The 25,044-nt window shown below is 37.9% G+C and overlaps 1 protein-coding gene across 1 annotated transcript in view; it reads left to right on the top strand.

Moving 5' to 3' along the window:
* The window catches only part of KCNH5 (potassium voltage-gated channel subfamily H member 5), a 338,162-nt gene that overhangs the window by 86,784 nt on the left and 226,334 nt on the right, over nucleotides 1-25,044 (top strand). The window contains exon 7 of the mRNA XM_036843658.1: nucleotides 2,016-2,442. Coding sequence (XP_036699553.1) covers nucleotides 2,016-2,442 — 427 coding nt within the window. The remainder of the gene's footprint in view (nucleotides 1-2,015; nucleotides 2,443-25,044) is intronic.

Here is a 25,044-nt window from a genome sequence, read left to right as displayed (position 1 = left end):
TGCCTACATCAGAGGTCAGGGGAATGTGTCCTCCCGTTATTTGGGCCTAATTTGAGTGGGTCCTGATTCTTTACATTCTAGTTGAGGGTTGTGACTAGTTTTTAGTTTAAATGGGGATAAAGGTTTCCTCTCTGTTTTTTCTTCTTTTGTTTTTAGCTGTTTTTAGAAAAAATAATTACAGTGGAAATAATTTTCTCTGTAGTATTGTGTTGGCCAAAAAGTTCATTCCGGTTTTTCTGTAAGAGCTTATAGAAAATCCCGAATGAACTTTTTGGCCAACCCAGTATTTAAATAGAAGTAACACAGTTCCTTTAAAAATTGGAGCTAAGTGGAGGACAACATCTACAATAACACTTTTTATTTTTTAATTTAACCCTCTGAGTTTTTCATGCATTTTGACTATGGGTTTCTTTAGAGCAGAAGCAAGGCATATTTGTCTTAATGTCCCCAGGGCACAACTCAGAGCCTGCCATGTAGAAATGCTCAATAAAAACTTATTTTTGTCTTTCTTGTTCATGATTATGTAGTTCCTTTTTTGAGAGCTTCCAAGCTCTCTTGAATCTTCTTACCTTTCAACATCTCATTTCATTGAATTATGCCAGTTCATCTTCTGAATTTTATTAATGCTACTCTTACTGTCTAAAGTTCAATATCCCTGCCTCCCCCAAGTGTTCAAGTGAAATAAGAATTGATTTAAGGCTGCGTATATGCCACAGCATTTGAGAGTAGGAATAGAGATAGAGCCAGGCCTAAGGTTATCGAGGTTGAGACAGAAAATGGTCAGGATGCTCCTGTTCCTTTTTTGCTTCCATAAGGTCTCCTGTTTCTACTTCTCTTTGTTTTCTCTCTCTATTTCAAATTTTTATTTTGAAAAATTTCAAATATATACTGTCATATAGAGTATAACCAAATGCATTCCCAGCCTTTTTTCACTGTAACTTTACGATGCCATAATTAGAGTCTCATTAATGTTACATCTGTTCTACTATACCAACCAGTTCCTCCATGTTGATCAGACTTAAGTTCAGAGTAGGTTATGTTAGATGCCTTGTCTCCTCCCTGGGATATAGAATTAGCAGTAAGGAAGTCATGGACTCTGTGAGACTTGGAGGTGATGATCAGATGAGAGGGTCCTGGGTCACTGCTTTGTCTTTCCCTCATGCACCAGCAATGGCTTTACCCTCTCTACCTGGGTGGCTTATCACCTGCTTCCTCAAAAAGTAACTTTGAGAACTTCACTGATTGAATAAAGTCTATGCTATGTTTCCATTTGGATAATGCTATATTTGATGTTTTAAGCTTCTTAACAAAATATGAATATTCTTGCTGCCATTCCCTTATAGTATTCTTTTCAATGACTATTGCCAGAAGATGATAGAGTTTTGTTGGTATGTTCCCATTCTAGGTTCAACTCTTCACTTTTTCACAGCTCTACAAATTTAGTGTTTATCATAACTGTGGCAGGAGTTGGTGGAAATAATGGCATTTGCTCATTCTAATATACACAGAAGTATTTCCTGTTTGCTTGACAGTAAAAGTAGGATTCCTTTTTCAGAAGTTTTGCTGTTCATAGCATTTATAAAGTAAGAAATAAAATTAAATCTTTTAGAGTACAGCAAAAGTTTTGTAGGAAGAAGAAATAAAAGGTCTAAATTCATCACCCTATTTCTATACTCTGAGTATATTGCATTTGAGCTATTTTCTCCTTTGGTTTTTCTCTGTGTTATTTATACTCCACTTATGAAAATAAACTCCATCTTCCTTACCTAATGAAAAGTTTTTTTATCTAATAATCTGCAAATATCTTATTTCCTGGTGGGAAGGAATCTGCATTTAAAAAGTTTCTTTATCACTTCAGCTTTTTGTTGTTGTTGACTTAAAGTCGGAGCTGTAGTATGTGTATGTTCTTAGTATATAAATGGTGATTGAGTTCATTAAGGTGAACCACTGTATTGTTTTCCTTAGCCTTTTCTTTTCTGAAAGTGTTGTGTCATTTCTTTTTTTTTTTAATTCAGGGAATCAGCAGTCTCTTCAGTTCTTTAAAAGTGGTGCGTCTCTTGCGACTGGGCCGTGTTGCCAGGAAATTGGACCATTACCTAGAGTATGGAGCAGCGGTCCTTGTGCTCCTGGTGTGTGTGTTTGGACTAGTTGCTCACTGGCTGGCCTGCATATGGTACAGCATTGGGGACTATGAGGTCATCGATGAAGTCACAAACACCATCCAAATAGACAGTTGGCTCTACCAGCTGGCCTTGAGCATTGGGACTCCGTATCGATACAATACCAGTGCAGGGATATGGGAAGGAGGACCCAGCAAGGATTCACTGTATGTGTCCTCTCTCTACTTTACCATGACAAGCCTTACAACCATAGGATTTGGAAACATAGCTCCTACCACAGATGTGGAAAAGATGTTTTCCGTGGCCATGATGATGGTTGGCTGTAAGTATCTTTTCTTTTATTTTCTTTAAAAAAAAAAAAACTATTGTTGTTGATAGTTCTCCAGGCTCCAGTCTCTGACAGGAGTAAATGAAACTACTTTGTCTTCAGAAAAATGTTTAATTCATATCATTTACATTGGTTTAATTTTTATTCAGCCTTAGAAAATAAAAATACACAATAATATAATTTTACTTTTTAGAATGTTTTAGCACATGAAAAGCAGTATGAATGGACTGATACAAAAATTAGAATGGGAACTCTTTGATTTAATTCTGTTCATAGCATTGTACCTGGCAGAGCTATTTCCAAAAGGAGACCAATATCTAGAAAGGCAGCATCTGGCATATTCCATAGGTTTTGTGGGCAATGCATAAAATTCTGAAAAAGTAGACAGGATCTGATGTGAGATACCCTGTTTAGAAAATGTTTTATTTAATAATTAGTTTTATGTAGGCTTTTACAATTAAGACTAGGCAAAGAGTTTATAAATCTAGTCTCCATTACAAAATTCTAGCTGGAATATATTCTGGTCTGAGAGAATGAAAGGATTAGTAAATGTAAGCTTATTTATCAATGACAAAAGTGTCTAGGATGTAGCATACAGACCTGAGAACTAAATGTCTTGATGATATTCTTGGGAGTAGAATGCTGTCTACAGGAGTGAAGGACCAAGTATTCTATCCTCAGACTGAGGCTGGATGATACAGAAGATCAGAATTAAGGAAATACGTACAAAAGAAAATGTTGAAAAATGGAGATTTTTGAGGACTTCATCACCATACACACCCTCACGTTGACTTTGATGATTTATCCAAGCCTAGTTCTGAGACCTAGAGTAACCTTGGGACTGGAGTTATTTTATTTATTTATTTATCTATTTGGCTGCTTTGGGTCTTAGTTGCGGCACATGGGATCTTTTGTTGCGGCACGTGGGCTTTTCTAGTTGTGGTGTGCAGGCTTCTCTCTAGTTGTGGTGCATGGGCTCCAGAGCGTGTGGGCTCAGTAGTTGCAGTGCGTGGGCTTAGTTGCCCTGTGGCATGTGGGATCTTAGTTGTCCAGTGGCATGTGGGGTCTTAGTTTCCCGATCTGGGATCAAACCTGTGTCCCCTGCATTGAAGGTGGATTCTTAACCACTGGATCACCAAGGAAGTCCCAGGACTGGAGTTATGATTAGTGTTATTAGCACCTTTTAAGCCTCTGGGTCATGGTAATTGGTTTTTAGTCTAAGCCATCCTCTTTGAGATTCCACATCATAGAATTTTATATTATGACACTAATGGGAAAAATGTTAGAGTCCAGGAATGTCAGCTGACTCATGGAAGGTCAGTATCTTGGGTCTAAACAAGGTACTTTTCGGAGTTCATAATGTCTGCAAGCTATTGGACACCAATGTTAACAGTTGTTTAGCCTTCTGTACTCCTTTGTACAGGTACAGAAACAAGAACACACAGGTTCTCTTTGCTGCTTAAAAGTAACAGAGGGAGAGTGAGAATTCCAAGTGCTGTTTCCTCCAGAGGCTTTTAGGAGGAAAATGTTCTTACAAAGAGATCCTGATGATCTCTTAATTAAACTACTGCCTACACACTGAAAGTGGTAAGATGTATTGGCAAAAATGGTGCTTTATAAATTCAGAAGACAACGTTTTGTCAGATGCAGTATTTATTACTGCACTACTTTTAATATTTATATAATGCATTTTGCCTTATACTTGAGCATAGTTAGATTAAAAAATTTATTTTGAATTATAGATTCACTGGAAGTTGCAAAGACAGTATAGTGAGGGCCTTTCTGCCCTTCCCTTAGTTTCCTCCAATAGCTATATCTTATATAACTCTAGTACGAGATCAACATTGGCATTGGTACCATGTGTGTATATAGTTCTGTGTTGTTTTATCACATGTGTAGATTCTGTAACCACCACTGAAATCAAGACACAGAATTGATCCATTACCACAGAGAGCTCCCTCATGTCACACTCACCCCTTCCCCCAAGCCTCCCTAACCCTGGCAACTACTGATCTGTTCTTTATCTATATAATTTTGTAATTTTGAAAATGCTGTATAAATGGAATCATGCAAAATGTGATTTTTTGAAATTGGCCTTTTCCACTCCGCATAATCCCTTGAGATCCGTCTGAGTTGTTGAGTGTATTAATAGTTTGTTCCTTCTTATTCCTGAGTAGTATTCCATGGTTTGGATATACTGCTGTTTAATCATTCATCTATTGAAGGACATTTTGATTATTTCTAGTTTTTGGCTATTACTATAAAACTTTCATGCACATTTGTGTAGTTTTTTGTTTGGACATAAGTTTTTAGTTCTCTGGGATAAATACCCAGAAAAGAGATTTCTGGGACATATAGTGTCTATTTATTTTTTTAAAGAAATTGTCAAACTATTTTGCAGAGTGGACATACTAGTGTAGTTTGATTTTTCAACAAGAGAATAACAGAAAAATAAAATCTATGTAGAGTTGAAGGACACCATTATTTACTTTGTTTCTCAGGCCCCAAAACTTGGGAATCATCCTAGTTTCTTGTTTTTCTCATGTATTACATCTATTCATGACAAGTTTTATTGGCTTTACCTTCAAAATACTCCATTCAAACCACTTCTTCAGAAATTCTTCTCAATGCTACCCTTCTATAAAAAACCACCACAATGCCAATCACTCTTATTCTCTTCCCTTTAACCTTTTTCTTCATTGTATCTACCAAGACCTGAAACCATGTTTACTCTGTTTTTCTTTTCTTCAGAATGTAAGCTCCATGACACTAGGGCCTTTGTCTACCTTTTTTGCCTCTATATACTCAACTTCTAAATAATTCTTAATGCCATGCTCAATCTAAATTTGTTGTATGATTATAATAAGAATCTCCTGTTATTGAATCCACCCCAGTCAGGTCTCTGATGAACATACATTCCAGAAAAATGCACACTCTTTGAATTTTAGCCATGATTCCTTTGTGAAAGCCCTGGTGAGCTCACCTGTATTGTCTGCCTGTGGTAGTGCAGCAGCTCCTTCAGCTGGATTGCCCCAATCTTAAGTCTCTCATGAGGCCTGATAATAAGTTCTGAGAGGCTAGTCATTAGAAGCACCAACAACCCTTTCTCCCACCATTTTTTTTTTTTTTTTTACCATCTACATTCTGAATTTACCTACATTGGAAATTTTCACATAGATTCAGTTGAGTTTTCAAAACTTCATTTAGTTCAGAGTTGGTCCCATTCTTCTCTACTTCATGTATGGCTAATTATATTGCTATATCAAAATTTCTTTCTCCTCTCTTTTTCTGTTCCTGTCTTAATTTCAAAATGAAGTTCTGGTCATAAAGTGGATCCTTTTCTTCCTGAGTTTCTGCTATCTCCTTTCAACATCTGAATAAACCAATATCTGATATCTTTTACCTGTCGAATTTGGTTTTCTTTTTATGCCTCTGAACAAATCCAGCTTCTATAGCCAGGGTGTTCCAAGGAGATGCCTTTTAATTTCCTTCTTAGTTCTTGGGTCCTTAGTAATTTCATGGAATATTTCCTTTGCAACAACCCAAGAAGCTGATAGAAAACTGTTAAGACCCATGAAGTGTTACAGTAACTTCCCACAATTCCAAAACTTATTAGACACACATGCACAAAATATCAACCAAATGTGGCTATTTCAGCTGTTTGTGATCTTAGTATAATTTTTTTCCTGAGATAGTGTTGCCAAAATCTTGGCTCCCTGTACACCGATGCCAAAATGAGATACAGAGACAGAGTTTTGGAGGAGAAAGAAAGGGTGGCTTTATTCTTTGCCAGGCACAGAGGCGAACACAGCAGGGTAGCACCTCAAGTGCTGTGCCCAGCTCCCTGGGGAATAGGGAGAGGTCTTATAGTCAGGGCTCATGGGCAGGGGTATGCGATAAGGATTAAGGTGGTAACAGTCCTGCATTCTTCTTTCTTCTGCAGTTTCAAAAGGGTGGGGTTGCTGACAAGATTAGGGTGTGTGCAGGGTCTCAGGTGGTCAGTCTCCTAATCTTGATGAGCTTCTCTGGTCCCTTTAATCTTGTCTCAGGTGGTTTCCTGGCTGCTCCTCCCTTGGTTTGCAACTGTTCAAATCTGCCCTTTGGAACTCAGGGAAGGTCATGGAGGCTGGAGTCTTGGCTATAAGACATGGGGGACAAAAAGGGCTCTGTGCCTGGGAGCCCCATAGAGCCCTGCTCAGTTTCAATAGCACCAGGGAAAACAAAGGAAAACAAACCACCAGTGTTCTCAAAACCTAATATGTGTTACCAGCCACAGACCTAGCCAGGGATTTAGCGTGTGTGTGTGTGTGTGTGTGTGTGTGTATGTGTGTGTGTGTGTGTGAGAGAGAGAGAGAGTGAGAGAGAGAGAGAGTGAGAGAGAGAGAGAGAGAGATGGAGAAAGGGAGTAAGGGAAGAGGGAGATAGAAAACCAGTTTATGCTTTCAGCTGTGCTAGGATCTAGTCAATCTGTGCCAGCTATTTGAGAAGCACCACTTGTAACCTTATAACTCAATAACTGAGAAAGATGTTTTGTCAAAAAGTTGTTGGAGATACCAAGTGCCTATTTTCTGTTCAGAAAGTAATCACTGCTTGTAAATGATAGCTTCATTTTTCTGGAGAAAGTCATCTGAAATTTTTGTGCCTTCCAGCAAAATTTAAAAATTTCAGTGGCAGCAAATCCAGTTCCTAGAGACTTTCTGAGCCCTCTTCTTTCTTTAATGGCCTTTCCTCTGAGACTCCTTGGTTCTTTCTGTTACTGAGTCCAAGCTCGCTCTGCTCACCGCGAGACAGGCCAGTAACTCGGTAGACGAGGTGTTGAGGCAAGGAAAGACGGCAGACCGAGAAGATGGCGGACTAGTGTCCCCAAAACACCATCTTATCGGGGTCTGGATGCCAGTTTCCTTTATAGAACAGAGAGGCGAAGAGTTGAGGAAGAAAAGTAAAAAGGCCATTTGTCTTGCAAAATCTTCTTGCTTGGCCTGTATCGGGGAGGGGATGTGTTAATTTCTTCTTTTCTGCAGCCATTCACAGGTGGGCAGGGTCAGATGTCTCTCTGTGAGCTGAACAAAAGCCTTTTAGTTTGTCAGGCAGAGGGTCAGGGTTCCCTGTGGCAGGCCATTATGTATGCTTACAGCTGTAGATAGTGATTATAATAAGAAAAGCAATGAAAAGCAAAGGTAAAAGTTAAAGAAACAGAACCAATGAGGAGTCAGAATTCACTCTTCCCTGTTAGATTTCTCCCCTGATGCTAAATTGCATGTAGACTCTGTCCTGGACCACAGTCTCAAAGGTCTCCTTGTTGATATCAGACAAATCTTCAAACAAAGTTTATGACCATGGCCTCCCTTCAATCCCAGTCACCTTATGTTTCCTCTTGATCCCTTCTATGTCAGCAGGATCCCAGAGTATTTCTCTTACCTACTACCTAGGGATTTCTTAGCCTTATATCCTTTGTTCCTACATTCCCTCTAGGTAGAGAATCTTCCTGCTCAGATTCCAGATCTGGAAGGGTTGTTTCTTACATAGACCGACCACCATGTGTTTTTTACCTCAAATTTGTCTTCTCTTAGTTTTGGCATGCGCTATGCCTTGAGTGCACTCCTTGGCTCTGGTAGCAGCCATTACTACCCCAGGACAGTCAGTTCTGAGTGAACCTGACTACTCTGCTGATATTCATGAAATTCACTACTAAAGGGCTTTTTGTGAAAAAGAGCATTTTCGAAGTTTAGTTCTGCAGCATTGTGGAGAATAGCATACCTTATTTTTTAGATCAAGATGTGGGTAATCTCTGCTAATTTGCTCAGTAAATACTTGATGATGCCTTCCTGAAATATTTTCAAATCCATTTCATTCATATAATCTTATTATTGAGCCCCTAGTAACTTTCTTTTTTTTCCCAAAGATTAGCAGACTGACTGATTTTGCTTCTATTTAGAAAGCACCTTCATACACTGATAATTTGTTTTGATGGCTGTAAAGCAAAGGAATATGAATTGGAATATTCTGATATGATTATCCTTTTTGTCTTAATGTATTTTTATGAATCCTCTTTTAAAGATTTATCAAGAAAGCAATTGCTTAGCTCCTTCTTCATTACTAAATAATCACATAAAATATTTTAATTTAATCCAACAATTATAAAAAACTTTACATTTTCATCTTTCACTATAATTTTATAAAAAAAGAAACAAAATAAAAATGTGAATAACTTTTTGACATAAATCATGTCCGACCATAAATTAGTTTGCTTTTGTTTGCTTTGTTTTGTTTTAATATACTATAAAATATTAAATACATTAGTAAACTTGTAGACAGTATATTTCAAAGGACTATAAGTATTTGGGTATTTATTTTATTTAAAAACATTTTTCTCTCTTTCCATTGTTGTCTGCTTAGTTGCTAAATTGAGGCATCCTACCTCACGTGGTATATAACACTCAGAATCTGTCCTGGTAGGATGCCATGCAAACTAAGTCCTTAAAAGTAAAGCAAAGCAAAATGAAAAACTACAAATATGAAAATTGCCGAGGTTTAATTGGTAGTGAGGAAACCCTGTCATAATAATGCTAATCTGCAATTTTTAAATAGGATGTAATCCATGATAGCTCAAATAGTCTCAGGACTTTCTGTAATTCACTGGCAAATGGTTTAACACATTTAGAAGAATAGCAGGAGAGTGGGATGTGTATGACAGGAAATTTGAATCTCCATGTGGGTGGTTAAGAGCCACCAGGGAGCACTTAGTTACACTCTGGTCACTCAGCGTCACGCAGAGGAGACAGATGCCACACATCATATTCTCCAGTTCATGGGCTCAGTTAGCACTCTCTGTGGGGTTCAGATAAAACCCAAGCTGAGATTATGGGCATTGCCCTTACCCCCCTCCATAGGAAATGGAAATAACTACAAGATGGTGAGACTCAGAGATTGGGAGAATACAGAATAAGGTGGAGCAAAGGCCTGTGTGACCTTGGATAGTTTTTGGATCTCTTTGGGTTTTTAATTTTTTCAAGTGTGAAATGCAGAGTTGAGATAAATAACTTTTAAGGTTCCTTTCAGTACTAACATTCTGTATATCTAAGATTCAGTTAGCGCAGTTATGCCACTGTCCTTAGAATTGGACTGGTTATTGGAGATGAGGTTAATATGGAAAAGGAAGGGGTGTCACTTAAAAGTTTTAGGGCTTTTCATATACAGTGCATATCTTGTTTTATGGAGAATAAGATATATCTTATATGGAATATATTTAATAAAGAGTTTAGAGGGAAGAACTTCAGGGAATATTATGGAGAAAAAAATTATACTTTTGGAAAGAGCAGTGTTTTTCCATATAGAAGTTAGGAAGCTAGGAAGACTGAAAGGCATTTGCCTCAGGGCATAGGAATAGACCCCAGGGAGAGTGCCCAGTGGGGACTCTGAAGGATATTTGGCCTGGATGGATATCGAGGCAGGTTAAAAGTGAGTTGTTACACTTTTCCAAAATTAAAAAAAAAGTTTCTTTACAAATCTTAACATGAAACTTTAGGTGACACAGATATAATATCTTTAAGTTATGTGTTAAATTTTTTCTTGCCCTCACTATTGTGGTGTAGGTAGGAAATGGAGTGTGAGCACACTGATTTTTAATTCTGGTTTTAGTTTTAACCAGATGGAGAGAGCTTTAAGCTTAATGTTTATTTTAGAAACTGGGTCAATTCTTTGTATCTGCTTTACCCCTGCTTGTAAAAAAGACTTCTCTTCTTCTTCTCTTTTCTTTCTTTCTTTTTTTTTTTTTTTAAATAATCATTCCTGCCTTACAGGGTGGGTTTTTAAAATTTATTTATTTATTTATTTATTTATGGCTGTGTTGGGTCTTCGTTTCTGTGCGAGGGCTTTCTCTAGTTGCGGCAAGTGGGGACCACTCTTCATCGCGGTGCGCGGGCCTCTCATTATCGCGGCCTCTCTTGTTGCGGAGCACAGGCTCCAGACCCACAGGCTCAGCAATTGTGGCTCACGGGCCCAGTTGCTCCGCGGCATGTGGGATCTTCCCAGACCAGGGCTCGAACCCGTGTCCCCTGCATTGGCAGGCAGATTCTCAACCACTGCGCCACCAGGGAAGCCCCTTCTCTTTTCTTTAATGAGCTGTGTATCCCATGAAGAAAAATATTTCATGGAGCCCAAAGTTCAGGGTTATAGGCACCTTTTTTTATGGTTTAGTAGTTTCAGATGTACAGTCCAGTAGTTTGAAAAAGACTGTGATGTGGACTTTACTCCCTGTTTCTTATTCAAAATAGAACTTGTATCTTTTGCGGGAATGTTCTTTAATACTCATGTTTCTTTTTATGCCTAGTCACATTTTCACAAAACCTCTCAGATTCTATAAAGTTTGAGTTTTCCCAGAAAACAACAGGAAATGTTCTCATTCGCCTATTAAGTAGCCCACCTCTTTGCAAGGATTTGGTCTCTGGAACTACCTTGTGTCCCTGTATTACTCAAAATTATCGAATTCATTCAGCATTATGCCAGGTGTTCTGGTAGTTATTGGTATTAGGAAGACAGCCTGGATACTTCCTAGCCCTCAATAAGTTAGCAGTATGGTGAGTGTCAGACAAAAAAATATCACTGAATCCTCTCTCTCTCTCCCTCTCATTCTTTGCAGCCCCATCTCCATTCCCATCTCAGTTTCCATCCCCATCGCCGTCCCCGTCCCAGTCCCTATCTCTCCATCTCCATCTCCCTCTCCCTTTCCATCTCCATCTCCCTCTCCATCTCCATCTCCCTCTCCATCTCCATCTCCCTCTCCATCTCCATCTCCCTCTCCATCTCCATCTCCCTCTCCATCTCCATCTCCATCTCCCTCTCCATCTCCATCTCTATCTCTATCTTCATCTCATCTCTTTTTGTACTGTGAACTAAGAGCTAAGACTTTGAACAGGTGAATAAGGAACTTGGGCTGAAGAGTAAGGCTCGTAAGAACAGAGTCTCTGGTTGTCCTGTTTATTGTATTTTTAGCACAGAGTATTGTGCCTAGTTGGTAGCTGTGCTAATTAAACATATGTTGAATAAACAAATGAATAAACAAGTTCACCTGCCTCAGCCTGAGGAATCCAGGAAGGTTTCTAGGAGAAAGTGACTCTTGAGCTCAGAATACAAAAACAAGTCGGTGAATGAGGCAGGATTTAGGTACTTTCCAGGTAAAGAGAACCCATGTGAAAAAACATAGGAATGAACTGGGTTGGCTTTTTCTGCTGCACTCCGTGTATTTCACTTTGGCTTGAAGAGAAAGTAGATGTGGATGGGGAGGAAGAAAGGAACCAAGGTGCCAAAATGCTTTGTATAGCTTGAGAAGGAGTTTGTCTTTTATCCTAAAGGTTATGAGCTAAAGAAGAAGGATTTTGTTTTTCAGTGCAGAAGATAGTTTGGAGGAGATACAGGCTGTGGGCAGAGAAGCAAGTTGGGGGCTGTGGCAGTAATCTAGGAAGACATAAATGAGGTGGTAGGGATAGGGAGGATGGTACGGCTTAGAATTGGTAAAATCTTTTTTTTTTTTCTTTTTTTCTGTAAAGGGCCAGATTGTAACTGTCTTAGGTTTCAAGGGCCATAATGTCTCTGCTGCAACTACTCATTGTGCTGCTGTGGTGCTAAAGCAGCCATAGACGGTACACAAACCAATGAGCAGAGCTGTGTTCCAGTAAAGCTTTAAGCAGGTGGCATTTGGCACGTGACCCATCGTTTCCCATGGTCTAGCACAGACAGTATCGGCTGTGAAAAGACCATGGACTTTGGAGTCAGACAAATCTAGGTTCGATTTTTTTTTAATCACTTATTAAGAATTTACATCAATTATCTAAACCATCATCTGTAAAAGGGAGATAATAGTCCCTACATTACAGAGTTATTTGAAATACTCAGTAAGAGATTGTATGTAAAGTTGCTGAAACATTTTTTTAAGTTGTTATGGTGATCGAACGAATGAGTGAGATATGGTAGAAGGAAGAGTTCAAAAGCACTTGTAGATTTCTGGCTAATTCAGCTGAGTGAAAGACAAAGCTCTTTTCTAAGATGAGAAAGAAAGCGCAGGTATTACTGGGGCAAGAGTGCAGTTCTTTTTTGGACATGTTGAGTGTGAGGGGTCTTCAGGTCATTTGTTAGAGATGTACATGAGGTTAGAAGTGATAGAAGTTAGAAGTGTGGCTTTGGGTTCCAGAGACATGAGGCACTGAGAAATCTCTTTAGGAATCACAGTGTCGAGAAAGGAATTGTTGTCGAGAGCGTGCAAGATAGAGCCAGAATGAAGCTGGCCAAGGGTGGACCCTGGAGGAAGGAGAGCCAGAGAGGTTAGGAAGAGAACCCAGAGGGGTAAAAAGGAAGCATGGATCCAGAAGAAGGGTTTGTTGCTAACAAAGAATGAGAGAGAACTTCAAGAAGTAAGGGGGAACAGCAAGACAATGGATATTGAATCAGGGGCAATCTGGCTGGAATTAGGAGGCCATGTGACCTTCCATGAGTAGTTTCATTGGATAGTTGAAGGGAGAGAGCCACAGCGGCATTTGTCTTTATGAGCTCTAAGTCTTTTTTTGTTTTCTATGTGAAGGAAAATAATTTTAATCAGTAGCCGTTAACCTAGTGCAGGTAGACTATGCTTGTACCGTATTTTTCACTGCCGGTGTTGCTTTTATCTGAATCAACTTTCAAGTTCAATAAAATATATTTAAATTAGATTATTAGGTGTATTATATATGCATGGAGTTTGAGAGGAATTTCATGTTACAAAATAGAAAAACAAAATACTGACTTTGAGAGAAGTTTTTTATGAAATCCCACTTTCTAAGAACAGGCATTTTAATCAAGAGAGAATTTTATTTACTGATGACTACAAGATGATTTGGGACCTTAGAATAAATTTAGTTTTGATTTTTGTGAATGTATATTGCCTGGGACAGGTTGTTACCTTGTAGGAGAAGTGGTGCTCTGCCATAGAGAGCACTGGGGAATTGCATGATCCTTACATAAGTAGTATCAAGGATCAGTGGACATATGATTTAAATTTTGCTGGAGATAAAATAGTTAGATTTTTTTCCCACAGGTTGAAGGACTAACAAATCCATAGATGAATATATTTAGAACATGTTAAGATAAATATTATCCCCAATGACCTTTATGCATGGATTTAAGAACTGCTTTGGAATGCTCCAAGAGGGAATTTTCTTTGGGGCAATTTCTAAGCCAACTAGTTCCCAAGTGACTGCTTCTTACCTACTTACTTAATTTTTACAAATATTGTGGTAACTGAGGTAGGCCTCCCTTGGAGTTCAGGTGCCAGGCACACGGTCTTGGGTTTGGGCTGTGTGTGTAGGAAAGAAGATTTCTATGGGATGAGAACTATATCCAGGTTGACTCTTTGGAAATATTGGAGACTTAAAAATTCTCTCTGAAGATAGCTCTGGAACTACCCTTTTAGATCCTATCTTCTTTAAAGTCAAATTTATGTTTAACAACCCCCAAAAGGCTTAATATGTGAAAGTCTAATTTGGGAGACTTACAGATTTAAAATGAATCTGTAAGGGAAGGAAACTTAAACTCATGCCTCTGGTTAGACTTTAGCAAAGCAGACAGGTCTAGTGTTGACTCTTTTAATGAGCCTTTGGGGTGGAAGCCAAGACATTGGGGACTTTTCTTATACTGAGCTGTGTATGTGTTTGCCTGTCAGATTCCTTAGAAAAGGCCTCAAAGGACCTTCATAGTAGGTGTGTTCCCCCAACTCCTTCCCTTAGGAGGGCCAGCCTTGAGAATAACATCACTTCCCTGCACCTCTCCCCACCATTACGCACACTGACTCTCTAGATTCCATCATCCCTAAACAATTCTCAATCTGGATCTACCTGCCTCTTTTGCTCCTGTTCCAGGATTGCTGAGCACTAGCTGGAATAAACCACACAGCCCTGTGAATAGGTGCCACTAAAATGCATGGTTCACAACCTTAGGGATCTTTACTTATTTTAGGTCATCTCCTGCTCACGTTTGCTGAGCAGCTATTCTTATGCAACTCGCAATGTTTTCTTTCCACTTCTCTAAACCTATGATGACCCTTCTTCATCTCAGCAGATGGCCCCCCTTTTATTTCTCTGAAAAAGAAAGGACAACTGTAGCAAACATGCACTCCTTTTGTTCCTGACCCCCTTCTGACAAAGGCAGGGTAGAGGAGGGGGACGGGGACTGAGAGGGAGGGGGTGGGCAACACACACAAAACCTTGTAGGCCAAGGTAGTGGCTTTTCTTCTGACTCAGATGGGGGACTTTTGAAGGTTTGGGGCCAAAGAGTGGTATGATTTGTCTTATGTTTTATAAAGATCAATCTGGCTGCTGCGTGGAAGATGAGCTATAAGGGGACAAGGATGCAAGAGGGCAGACAGGTTAATAGTCAAGTTGAGAGATGATGGTGGTGGTAGTTAGAATTGATTAGATTCTGGACAAATGGTTAGGACCAATAAAATGTAAGGGTATGAGAGAAAGTGAAGGTCAGTATTTACTTTTAGGCTTTTGGTACAAACAACTGTGAAGCTAAGTTGTGCATGGTCATTTGTCATGACTAATGGGCAGTTACATGTATGAACCCAGAGTTCTGTGAAGTGGTCTTGGGTGTGGACATAGATATGCTTTGTCTCTTGATATTTTATTTCCTACAGTTTTTTGCCCTTCTTTTTTCTGTGTTGTCCATCTCTCTGTCATTCTACTGGCTCTTTCTCATCAGCCCATAAACACGGTCATGTCTCTTCAATCCTAAAAAAAATACACGTATGTGAATAAAACACTTGACTTTGCACTCTCTTTAACTATTGACTATCTACCAATTCTTCCCATTTTAAGTAGGCTTCCTAAAGCATGTGTCTTTACTTTCTTATCTCCATTTTCTACCTATTGAAAGTGGACTTCTTCTCCTGTACCACCTCTCAAAGTACATTTGCCAAATTTCACAAACACCTTTTCATGCATATAGAGACATCTCCCTTGGCTTTGTCGACCTAAAAAACAAGAATCCAGTTCAAGAGGCAAAGTATTTATTTGGGATAAAAGAATTACAATTGAGGGTATACATATATAGGTAGAAACCCAAATAGTGTTCTGATTATATGAGAGGGGCTCAGGGTTTTCTCTCATGAAAAAGAAAGGAAGATGAGGTAAGTTGTTGTTTTTTAGAAGTGTTCATTGGTACAAGATGATGTAAAGCTAGATTTGTACTTCATTGATTGGTCAGGTGACGTAGTCACTAGGTAAATGTTCATTTATCAATCCTTTCAATAGACAGGATATTCTGGTTTCTTTTGCTTACTTCTTGGAATGGTGGCAGATTGGTCCAGTTCAGAGGTACAGAAAATGGGACGTACAAGGTTATTCCTCTGGAATGGTTGTTCCGGCTCTATTTTAAATGGCTTTACTAATGTCATCTTTCACAGCTTCTTTGATGTTTATCTCTCCCTGGTTCCCCTCCCACTGCTCTGGCTATTTCTTCTCTGTTGCTTTGTTGGATCATTATACTCTGTCTCTTAAATATTGAACACTGTGATACTGGCAACAAATTATTGAAAGATCAAGGGCAGCTCTCCTGATAGGCTGAGCAGTGTCTCCCTACCAGGAGTGATTTAAGGGAGCCAGCCATCTTTCAAATATATCCCTGATCACTTCACCTGATGATCCCTGCTTTGCACGTCCTTCCCTCCAGAAGGCCCCTGTGAAACTGTCATTTTGTTCTCTGAAAGGTGGAAGTCTCTAGCCCCCATCAGCATGTCAGCACAGACATGTGCTGTGCTGACAAACTAGCTCACTATCACAATGAAGAGAAAAGAGATGCTGAGATTTCAAAGGAGGGTGGAGAAAGCATTTGGAGCATGGGGTGCTGCTTGGCAGGCAGGGGCAGAAAGGAGCTAAGGTGATGATGCCAAGAGGGAAGAGACTCTTCCAGAAGGATATTTTTTTCTTCCGACCTCTATGGTGGGAAAATAATCAGGGATTGATGATTCATGCCCCCTTTCTCTGGTTTCCTGCCATGAGAACCTTCTTCCAAAGTCTGTCTAAAGTATCCCTGCCCTTTATTTATATCCCATTATCCCTTTATTATGGTCTGTAATTATATTTTTTGATTCTTTATATATTTACTGCTTGTCTCTCCAGCTAGAATGGGAGCCAGGAAGACAGGGAGCTTGTCTATTTGATTCAACTCTGTATCTCTGGTATAACAGGAACATAGTAGGTGCTCAACAAATTCTTTAGAAATGAATGAATGGATTTTGGTACTCCATATGTGAAAAGTTGTAAATTAAGAGCAAAGCAAAACCATACTGGTTCTCCAGAACTGAGATTTTAGTGTTGGGTTTAAATAGACATACAATAAAACTTAGATATATGAATATGTGATTGACTTCAGTTTTCTGTAACAGAGCTCACTTAGTTTGTGACCCACACTCCCCTACTCTTTTCTACCTTTCAAAGTGCCCTTTGATGCTGCATCTGTCCTGTGGTTGTACCTGTCACTCTGTGTCTATCATGTCCCAGAATTCTGGATGGGAAGTAAGATACACTTCTCTGTTGTTTTCAGATTTCCCCTCAACCTATTTTAGGTTTCTTTTTTTCACCTGTATTTCTTTCTATTCTGCCCACCTAGGTTTCACTGCCCCTTCCTCTGACCCCATGTTTTCTGGGAAAAGAGCTAAGATTTAACAATAAAAACAAAGCACAATAAGAATAACAACAAAAAAGCCATTTGCTATCTCAGGGGCCTGGCACTTGCCAAGGAAATATATGCTTTCAAGATTATTGTTTTGGCTATGGGATTGAAAAATGTCTAATTTGAAATTCAAAGCTATGCTGCTTTCTTTGTTCTCAGCTGTATTTACACTTTCCTTGAAAACTGACTGCCACTGTTTCAGTGGCAGGATGGCAGAGGGGCCATTAGGAAGAGCAAGGGATTAGAGGGATGAAAATACTGTGTGTGCGTGTATGTATGTGTGTGTGCACACACACATACACACACAATCTCACGTGTTCCTCATCCTCAATCATAAGTGAATTTCTGGCATAAGTGAATGAATTTGCCGCACTCCCAATCTCTTTCGTTTCATTGCTTATAGAAGGGAACCACCTGGGAATTTAAGTGGTTTGGAAACAACCATTTGTACCATAGACAGAATTTGAATATTCTGTTCTATAGAGGCAACATAAGGTTAGGACTCTTTCAACTTAGGTCAGAAGCAGAGATAATCATTTTTTGGTTTTTGTTTGCTAAAGAAAGAAAATCATATAAGTGTATTTTAGAGAAATATGCATCTTAAAACAAGTATTTCCATTCATCCAAAGAGAGATTTTACTGGATTTTGATGTTTGGTGAGAGGCTTCCTATAGCTGTGTGACTCTAACTGTTAGTTTAGTCATCAGAGAGAAATTCCCAGAGGAAAAAAAGGTGGTGATTGTAATGGAAGTTGGTTAATATGACAGCACCAGACAAGACAGCTGAGATAAACAAGAAAGAACCCAAGTCACACAGAGGAAGGGACGGAAATCCCAAATATTTTCTGAACCTCTGGTGTTCCTGGCTTCTTTTTAATTTAATTTGCAAGGTAATTCAGATTATCTGCCTGTTTTGTTTTTTTTTAATTTAATTTTTACATCAAAGTAGTACATACACATAAAGAGTCAAATAGTACTTTAAGGTTTATTTTGAAAAATAGAGGTTTACTTTTCTCCACACCTTATCCCATTTCCCAGAGACTACTTTAAAATATTTTTACTTTTGGGGTAATATTTATCTTTTTTTTCTCTAAATACCATGATTATTGGAGAGGATTTTCAGTTTCAGTCATTAGCTATTGACTTCCATCTTTGGATAATGCCCCCTGTCCCTTAACCACCACTTCATACACATATATACATTTCCAATTTTCTATCTTCTCAGTATACTTAGATCATGCTTTTGATTGAATCAATAGTCTGTGTTCATTTTTATGACTTGCAAACACTATTTCTATCTGAGTTGTGTGGTATTCTATCATTATTTTCCCATGCCACATTTGGTTTTCCCCAGGGTAATTATGGTCATCAAATTTTTTTCTTAGCTTTCCATGTGCTTCTCTTTATTTCATTTCCAAAGTCTCCTGTATTGTGTAGCTCTTTCTCGATATGCTCATATTAGGTAGTGATCAACATCTTGTATTTGGAGGCACCTTTCTTGGAGCCTTCTGACTATTCTGACCTAATCTCTGGAGACTGATCCACAGCTCTTAGCCTGATACCTCCCTTCATACATGATCTTCAGGATTCCCTTTGCCTTTCTTTTTTATGGACTCCTTGTTTTCTATGTCTGTTTTCAAGAAAGAACTCTTACAGTATTAGCCTTCAGAGAAAGGATAGATAAAAGATATTTGGGAGGGGGGAGGATTATACATGTGTTAAAATGGCTTTCATTTATCCTTACACTTAATTGAGAGTTCATCTAGGTAGAGATTTAAAGGTTAGAAATGATTTTATGTCAGAATTTTGGGGCATTCCTCCTTTGAATTTTGAATGGAACTATTCAGAAGACTGATTCCAGTCAAGTCTTTTTATTTTTATTTTTTAAATTGAGGTATAACGGCCTGTAACATTTTTATTAGTTTCAGGTATATAACATAATGATTTGGTATTTGTATACATTGTGAAATGATCATCACAATTAGTCTAGTTAACATCCATTACCTTACGTAGTTACAAAAATTTTTATTTCTTGTGACGAGAACTTTTAACATCTTCTCCGTTAGCAACTTTCAAATATGCAATATGATATTATAGTCACCACGCTGTACATTACATCACCATGACTTATTTTATAACTAGAAGTTTGTACCTTTTGACTCCCTTCACACAGTTCTCCCACCCCCTACCCTCTGTCTCTGACAACTGCCACCAACCAATCTATTATCTGTATCTATTATCTGTGAGCTTGGTTTTTTCATTTTTTTGTTTCTGTTTTTTTTTTTTTTTTTTTTTGGCAGGATTTCATTTTTTCATGGTTGAATAATATTCTGTTACATATATCTATATACCACATTTTCTTTCTCCATTTGTCCATTGATGGGCACTAAGGTTTGTTTCTATATCTTGGCTATTGTAAATAATGCTACAATGAACATGGGGATGCATATATCTTTTCCAGTTAGTATTTTTATTTTCTTCAGATAAACACCCAGAAGTGGAATGGCTAGATCATCTGGTACTTCTATTTTTAATTTTTTGAGGAATATTTATACTGTTTTCCATAGTGGCTGCACCAGTTTCATTCCCACCAACAGTGCACAATGATTCCCTTTTCTCCACATCCTCACCAACACTTGTTATTTCTTGACTTCTTTGTAATCGCCATTCTAACTGGTGTGAGGTGATATCTCATTGTGTTTTTAATTTGCATTTTCCTGATGATTAGTGATGTTGAGCATCTTTTCATGTACCTGTTGGCCATTTGTATGTCTTCTTTGGAAACATGTCTATTCAGACATATTTAAATTGAATTTTTTTTTTTGCAGTTGCGTTGTATGAGTTCTTTATACATTTTGAATATTAACTCCTTAAAAGATATCTGAGATGCAAATATTTTCTCCCATTCAATAGGTTGCATTTTCATTTTGTTGATGGTTTCCTTTGCTGGTCAGAAGATTTTTATTTTGTTGTAGTCCCACTTGCTTATTTTTGCTTTTATTGCTTTTGCTTTTGGTGTCAGATCGATTCAAATCTTGATGCTTGTAAATAATATATTTTTCTCTCTTCTTACTTTCTGGAAACCTTTAAAATCTTTTGGTACCCAGTATTAGGAAATACTATGGTGATGTCTTTTTCTTTGGTTCTGTTTTCATCCACTTTTCTAGATTCTCAATGGGCATGTTTCATCATTTGGATATACCTATTTTTCACTCCTGGGAAATTTTCTTGAGTTATTTTCTTGACAGTTCCTCCTTTTTCTTATCTTTATTGAAACTCCTACTGTTTGGAATTCGAGTCTTCTGGATTAATTTTCTAATTTTCTTATCCTCTTTCTATGATTTTCTGTAATTTTGTCTTTTTTTTTCACTCTATGGTCTAGAAGTTTTCCTCAAGTTCATTTTCTAATCCTTCTATTGAATTTTTTTTTTCTCCTAGCCTATGTCAATTTCCAAGAGCTCTCAAGCTTTATCTTTGTTCCTTCTTATAACATGCTGTTTTTGTTTCATAAGTTCAAAATCTCCTCTCTTCTCTCTGAGGATGTAGGAGAGTTTATATACAGTTTTCATATCCTCACATAGTCTCTGTTTCCTTTAAGTTGATTTTTGGTTTGTTGGTTTTGGTCTCTGTTTCTCATGTTGGAGGCTTTATGCAGATGTCTAGGAATCCTGGCTTTCTTTTTATGGCTGAATTTGTGAGTGTGGCCTTAATGTAGGGAGATCTGATTGGGTCATTTTGTGGGGAATACTCAATATCACTATTTTTTTTTTTCTCTTTGTCAATCCCAATCGCCCAATTCAGCACACCACCATCCCCACCCCACCGCAGTTTTCCCCCCTTGGTGTCCATATGTCTGTTCTCTACATCTGTGTCTCAACTTCTGCCCTGCACACCGGCTCATCTGTACCATTTTTCTAGGTTCCACATACATGCATTAATATACGATATTTGTTTTTCTCTTTCTGACTTACTTCACTCTGTATGACAGTCTCTAGATCCATCCACTTCTCAACAAATGACTCAATTTCGTTCCTTTTTATGGCTGGGTAATATTCCATTGTATATATGTACCACATCTTCTTTATCCATTCGTCTGTTGATGGGCATTTAGGTTGCTTCCATGACCTGGCTATTGTAAATAGTGCTGCAATGAACATTCGGGTGCATGTGTCTTTTTGAATTACGGTTTTCTCTGAGTATATGCCCAGTAGTGGGATTGCTGGGTCATATGTTAATTCTATTTTTAGTTTTTTAAGGAACCTCCATATTGTTCTCCATAGTGGCTGTATCAATTTACATTCCCACCAACAGTGCAAGAGGGTTCCCTTTTCTCCACACCCTCTCCAGCATTTGTTGTTTGTAGATTTTCTGATGATGCCCATTCTAACTGGTGTGAGGTGATACCTCATTGTAGTTTTTTTTTTTTTTTCTCATTGTAGTTTTGATTTGCATTTCTCTAATAATTAGTGATGTTGAGCATCTTTTCATGTGCTTCTTGGCCATCTGTATGTCTTCTTTGGAGAAATGTCTATTTAGGTCTTCTGCCCATTTTTGGATTGGGGTGTTTGTTTCTTTAATATTGAGCTGAATGAACTGTTTATATATTTTGGAGATTAATCCTTTGTCCGTTGATTCGTTTGCAAATATTTTCTCTCATTCTGAGGGTTGTCTTTTCGTCTTGTTTCTGGTTTCCTTTGCTGTGCAAAAGCTTTGAAGTTTCATTAGGTCCCATTTGTTTATTTTTGTTTTTATTTCCATTACTCTAGGAGGTGGATCAAAAAAGATCTTGCTGTGATTTATGTCAAAGAGTGTTCTTCCTATGTTTTCCTCTAAGAGTTTTATAGTGTCCAGTCTTACATTTAGGTCTTTAAACCATTTTGAGATTATTTTTGTGTATGGTGTTAGGGAGTATTCTAATGTCATTCTTTTACATGTAGCTGTCCAGTTTTCCCAGCACCACTTATTGAAGAGACTGTCTTTTCTCCATTGTATATCTTTGCCTCCTTTGTCATAGATAAGTTGACCATAGGTGCGTGGGTTTATCTCTGGGCTTTCTATTTTGTTCCATTGATCTATGTTTCTGTTTTTGTGCCAGTACCATATTGTCTTGATTACTGTAGCTTTGTAGTATAGTCTGAAGTCAGGGAGTCTGATTCCTCCAGCTCCGTTTTTATCCCTCAAGACTGCGTTGGCTATTCGGGGTCTTTTGTGTCTCCATACAAATTTTAAGATGATTTGTTCTAGCTCTGTAAAAAATGCCATTGTTAATTTGATAGGGATTGCATTGAATCTGTAGATTGCTTTGGGTAGTATAGTCATTTTCACAGTGTTGATTCTTCCAATCTAAGAACATGGTATATCTCTCCATCTGTTGGTATTATCTTTAATTTCTTTCATGAGTGTCTTATAGTTTTCTGCATACAGATCTTTTGTTTCCCTAGATAGGTTTATTCCTAGGTATTTTTTTTCTTTTTGTTGCAATGGTAAATGGGAGTGATTCCATAATTTCTCTTTCAGATTTTTCATCATTAGTGTATAGGAATGCAAAGGATTTCTGTGCATTAATTTTGCATCCTGCAACTTTACCATATTCATTAATTAGCTCTAGCAGTTTTCTGGTGGCAGTTTTAGGATTCTCTATGTATAGTATCATGTCATCTGCAAACAGTGACAGCTTTACTTCTTCCTTTCCGATTTGTATTCCTTTTATTTCTTTTTCTTCTCTGATTGCTGTGGCTAGGACTTCCAGAACTATGTTGAATAATAGTGGTGAGAGTGGACATCCTTGTCTCGTTCCTGATCTTAGAGGAAATGCTTTCAGTTTTTCACCATTGAGAATGATGTTTGCTGTGGGTTTGTCATATATGGCCTTTATTATGTTGAGGTAGGTTCCCTCTATGCCCACTTTCTGGAGAGTTTATCATAAATGGGTGTTGAATTTTGTCAAAAGCTTTTTCTGCATCTATTGAGATGATCATATGGTTTTTCTTCTTCAATTTGTTAATATGGTGTATCACATTGATTGATTTGCATATATTGAAGAATCCCTGCATCCCTGGGATAAATCCCACTTGATTGTGGTGTATGATCCTTTTAATGTGCTGTTGGATTCTGTTTGCTAGTATTTTATTGAGGATTTTTGCATCTATATTCATCAGTGATATTGGTCTGTAATTTTCTTTTTTTGTAGTGTCTTTGTCTGGTTTTGGTATCAGGGTGATGGTGGCCTCATAGAACGCGTTTGGGAGTGTTCCTTCCTCTGCAATTTTTTGGAAGAGTTTGAGAAGGATAGGTGTTAGCTCTTCTCTAAATGTTTGATAGAATTCACCTGTGAAGCCATCTGGTCCTGGACTTTTGTTTGTTGGAAGATTTTTAATCACAGTTTCAATTTCATTGCTTGTGATTGGTCTGTTCATATTTTCTGTTTCTTCCTGGTTCAGTCTTGGAAGGTTATACCTTTCTAAGAATTTGTCCATTTCTTCCAGGTTGTCCATTTTATTGGCATAAAGTTGCTTGTAGAAGTCTCTTAGGATACTTTGTATTTCTGCAGTGTCTGTTGTAATGTCTCCTTTTTCATTTCTGATTTTATTGATTTGAGCCCTCTCCCTCTTTTTCTTGATGAGTCTGGCTAATGACTTATCAATTTTGTTTATCTTCTCAAAGAACCAGCTTTTAGTTTTATTGATCTTTGCTATTGTTTTCTTTGTTTCTATTTCATTTATTTCTGCTCTGATCTTTATGATTTCTTTCCTTCTGCTAGCTTTGGGTTTTGTTTGTTCTTCTTTCTCTAGTTTCTTTAGGTGTAAGGTTAGATTGTTTACTTGAGATTTTTCTTGTTTCTTGAGGTAGGCTTGTATAGCTATAAACTTCCCTCTTAGAACTGCTTTTGCTGCATCCCATAGGTTTTCGGTCGTCATGTTTTCATTGTCATTTGTCTCTAGGTATTTTTTGATTTCCTCTTTGATTTCTTCAGTGATCTCTTGGTTATTTAGTAACGTATTGTTTAGCCTCCATGTGTTTGTGTTTTTTACGTTTTTTTCCCTGTAATTCATTTCTAATCTCATAGCGTTGTGGTCAGAAAAGATGCTTGATATGATTTCAATTTTCTTAAATTTACTGAGGCTTGATTTGTGACCCAAGATGTGATCTATCCTGGAGAATGTTCCATGCACACTTGAGAAGAACGTGTAATCTGCTGTTTTTGGATGGAATGTCCTATAAATATCGATTAAATCTATCTGGTCTATTGTGTCATTTAAAGCTTCTGTTTCCTTATTTATTTTCATTTTGGATGATCTGTCCATTGGTGGAAGTGAGGTGTTAAAGTCCCCCACTATTATTGTGTTACTATCAGTTTCCTCTTTTATAGCTGTTAGCAGTTGCCTTATGTATTGAGGTGCTCCTATGTTGGGTGCATATATATTTATAATTGTTATATCTTCTTCTTGGATTGATCCCTTGATCATTATATAGTGTCCTTCCTTGTCTCTTGTAACATTCTTTATTTTAAAGTCTATTTTATCTGATATGAGTATAGCTACTCCAGCTTTCTTTTGATTTCCATTTGCATGGAATATCTTTTTCCATCCCCTCACTTTCAGTCTGTATGTGTCCCTAGGATTGAAGTGGGTCTCTTGTAGACAGCATATATACGGGTCTTGTTTTTGTATCCATTCAGCAAGCCTGTGTCTTTTGGTTGGAGCATTTAATCATTCACGTTTAAGGTAATTATCGATATGTATGTTCCTATGACCATTTTCTTAATTGTTTTGGGTTTGTTTTTGTAGGTCCTTTTCTTCTCTTGTGTTTCCCACTTAGAGAAGTTCCTTTAGCATTTGTTGTAGAGCTGGTTTGGTGGTGCTGAATTCTCTTAGCTTTTGCTTGTCTGTAAAGCTTT

The sequence above is a fragment of the Balaenoptera musculus genome, chromosome 2, assembly GCF_009873245.2.
Source record: "Balaenoptera musculus isolate JJ_BM4_2016_0621 chromosome 2, mBalMus1.pri.v3, whole genome shotgun sequence".
NCBI lineage: Eukaryota > Metazoa > Chordata > Mammalia > Artiodactyla > Balaenopteridae > Balaenoptera > Balaenoptera musculus.
The sequence above is the reverse complement of the archived record's forward strand: the minus strand, read 5'-3'. Positions and strand labels throughout refer to the sequence as shown.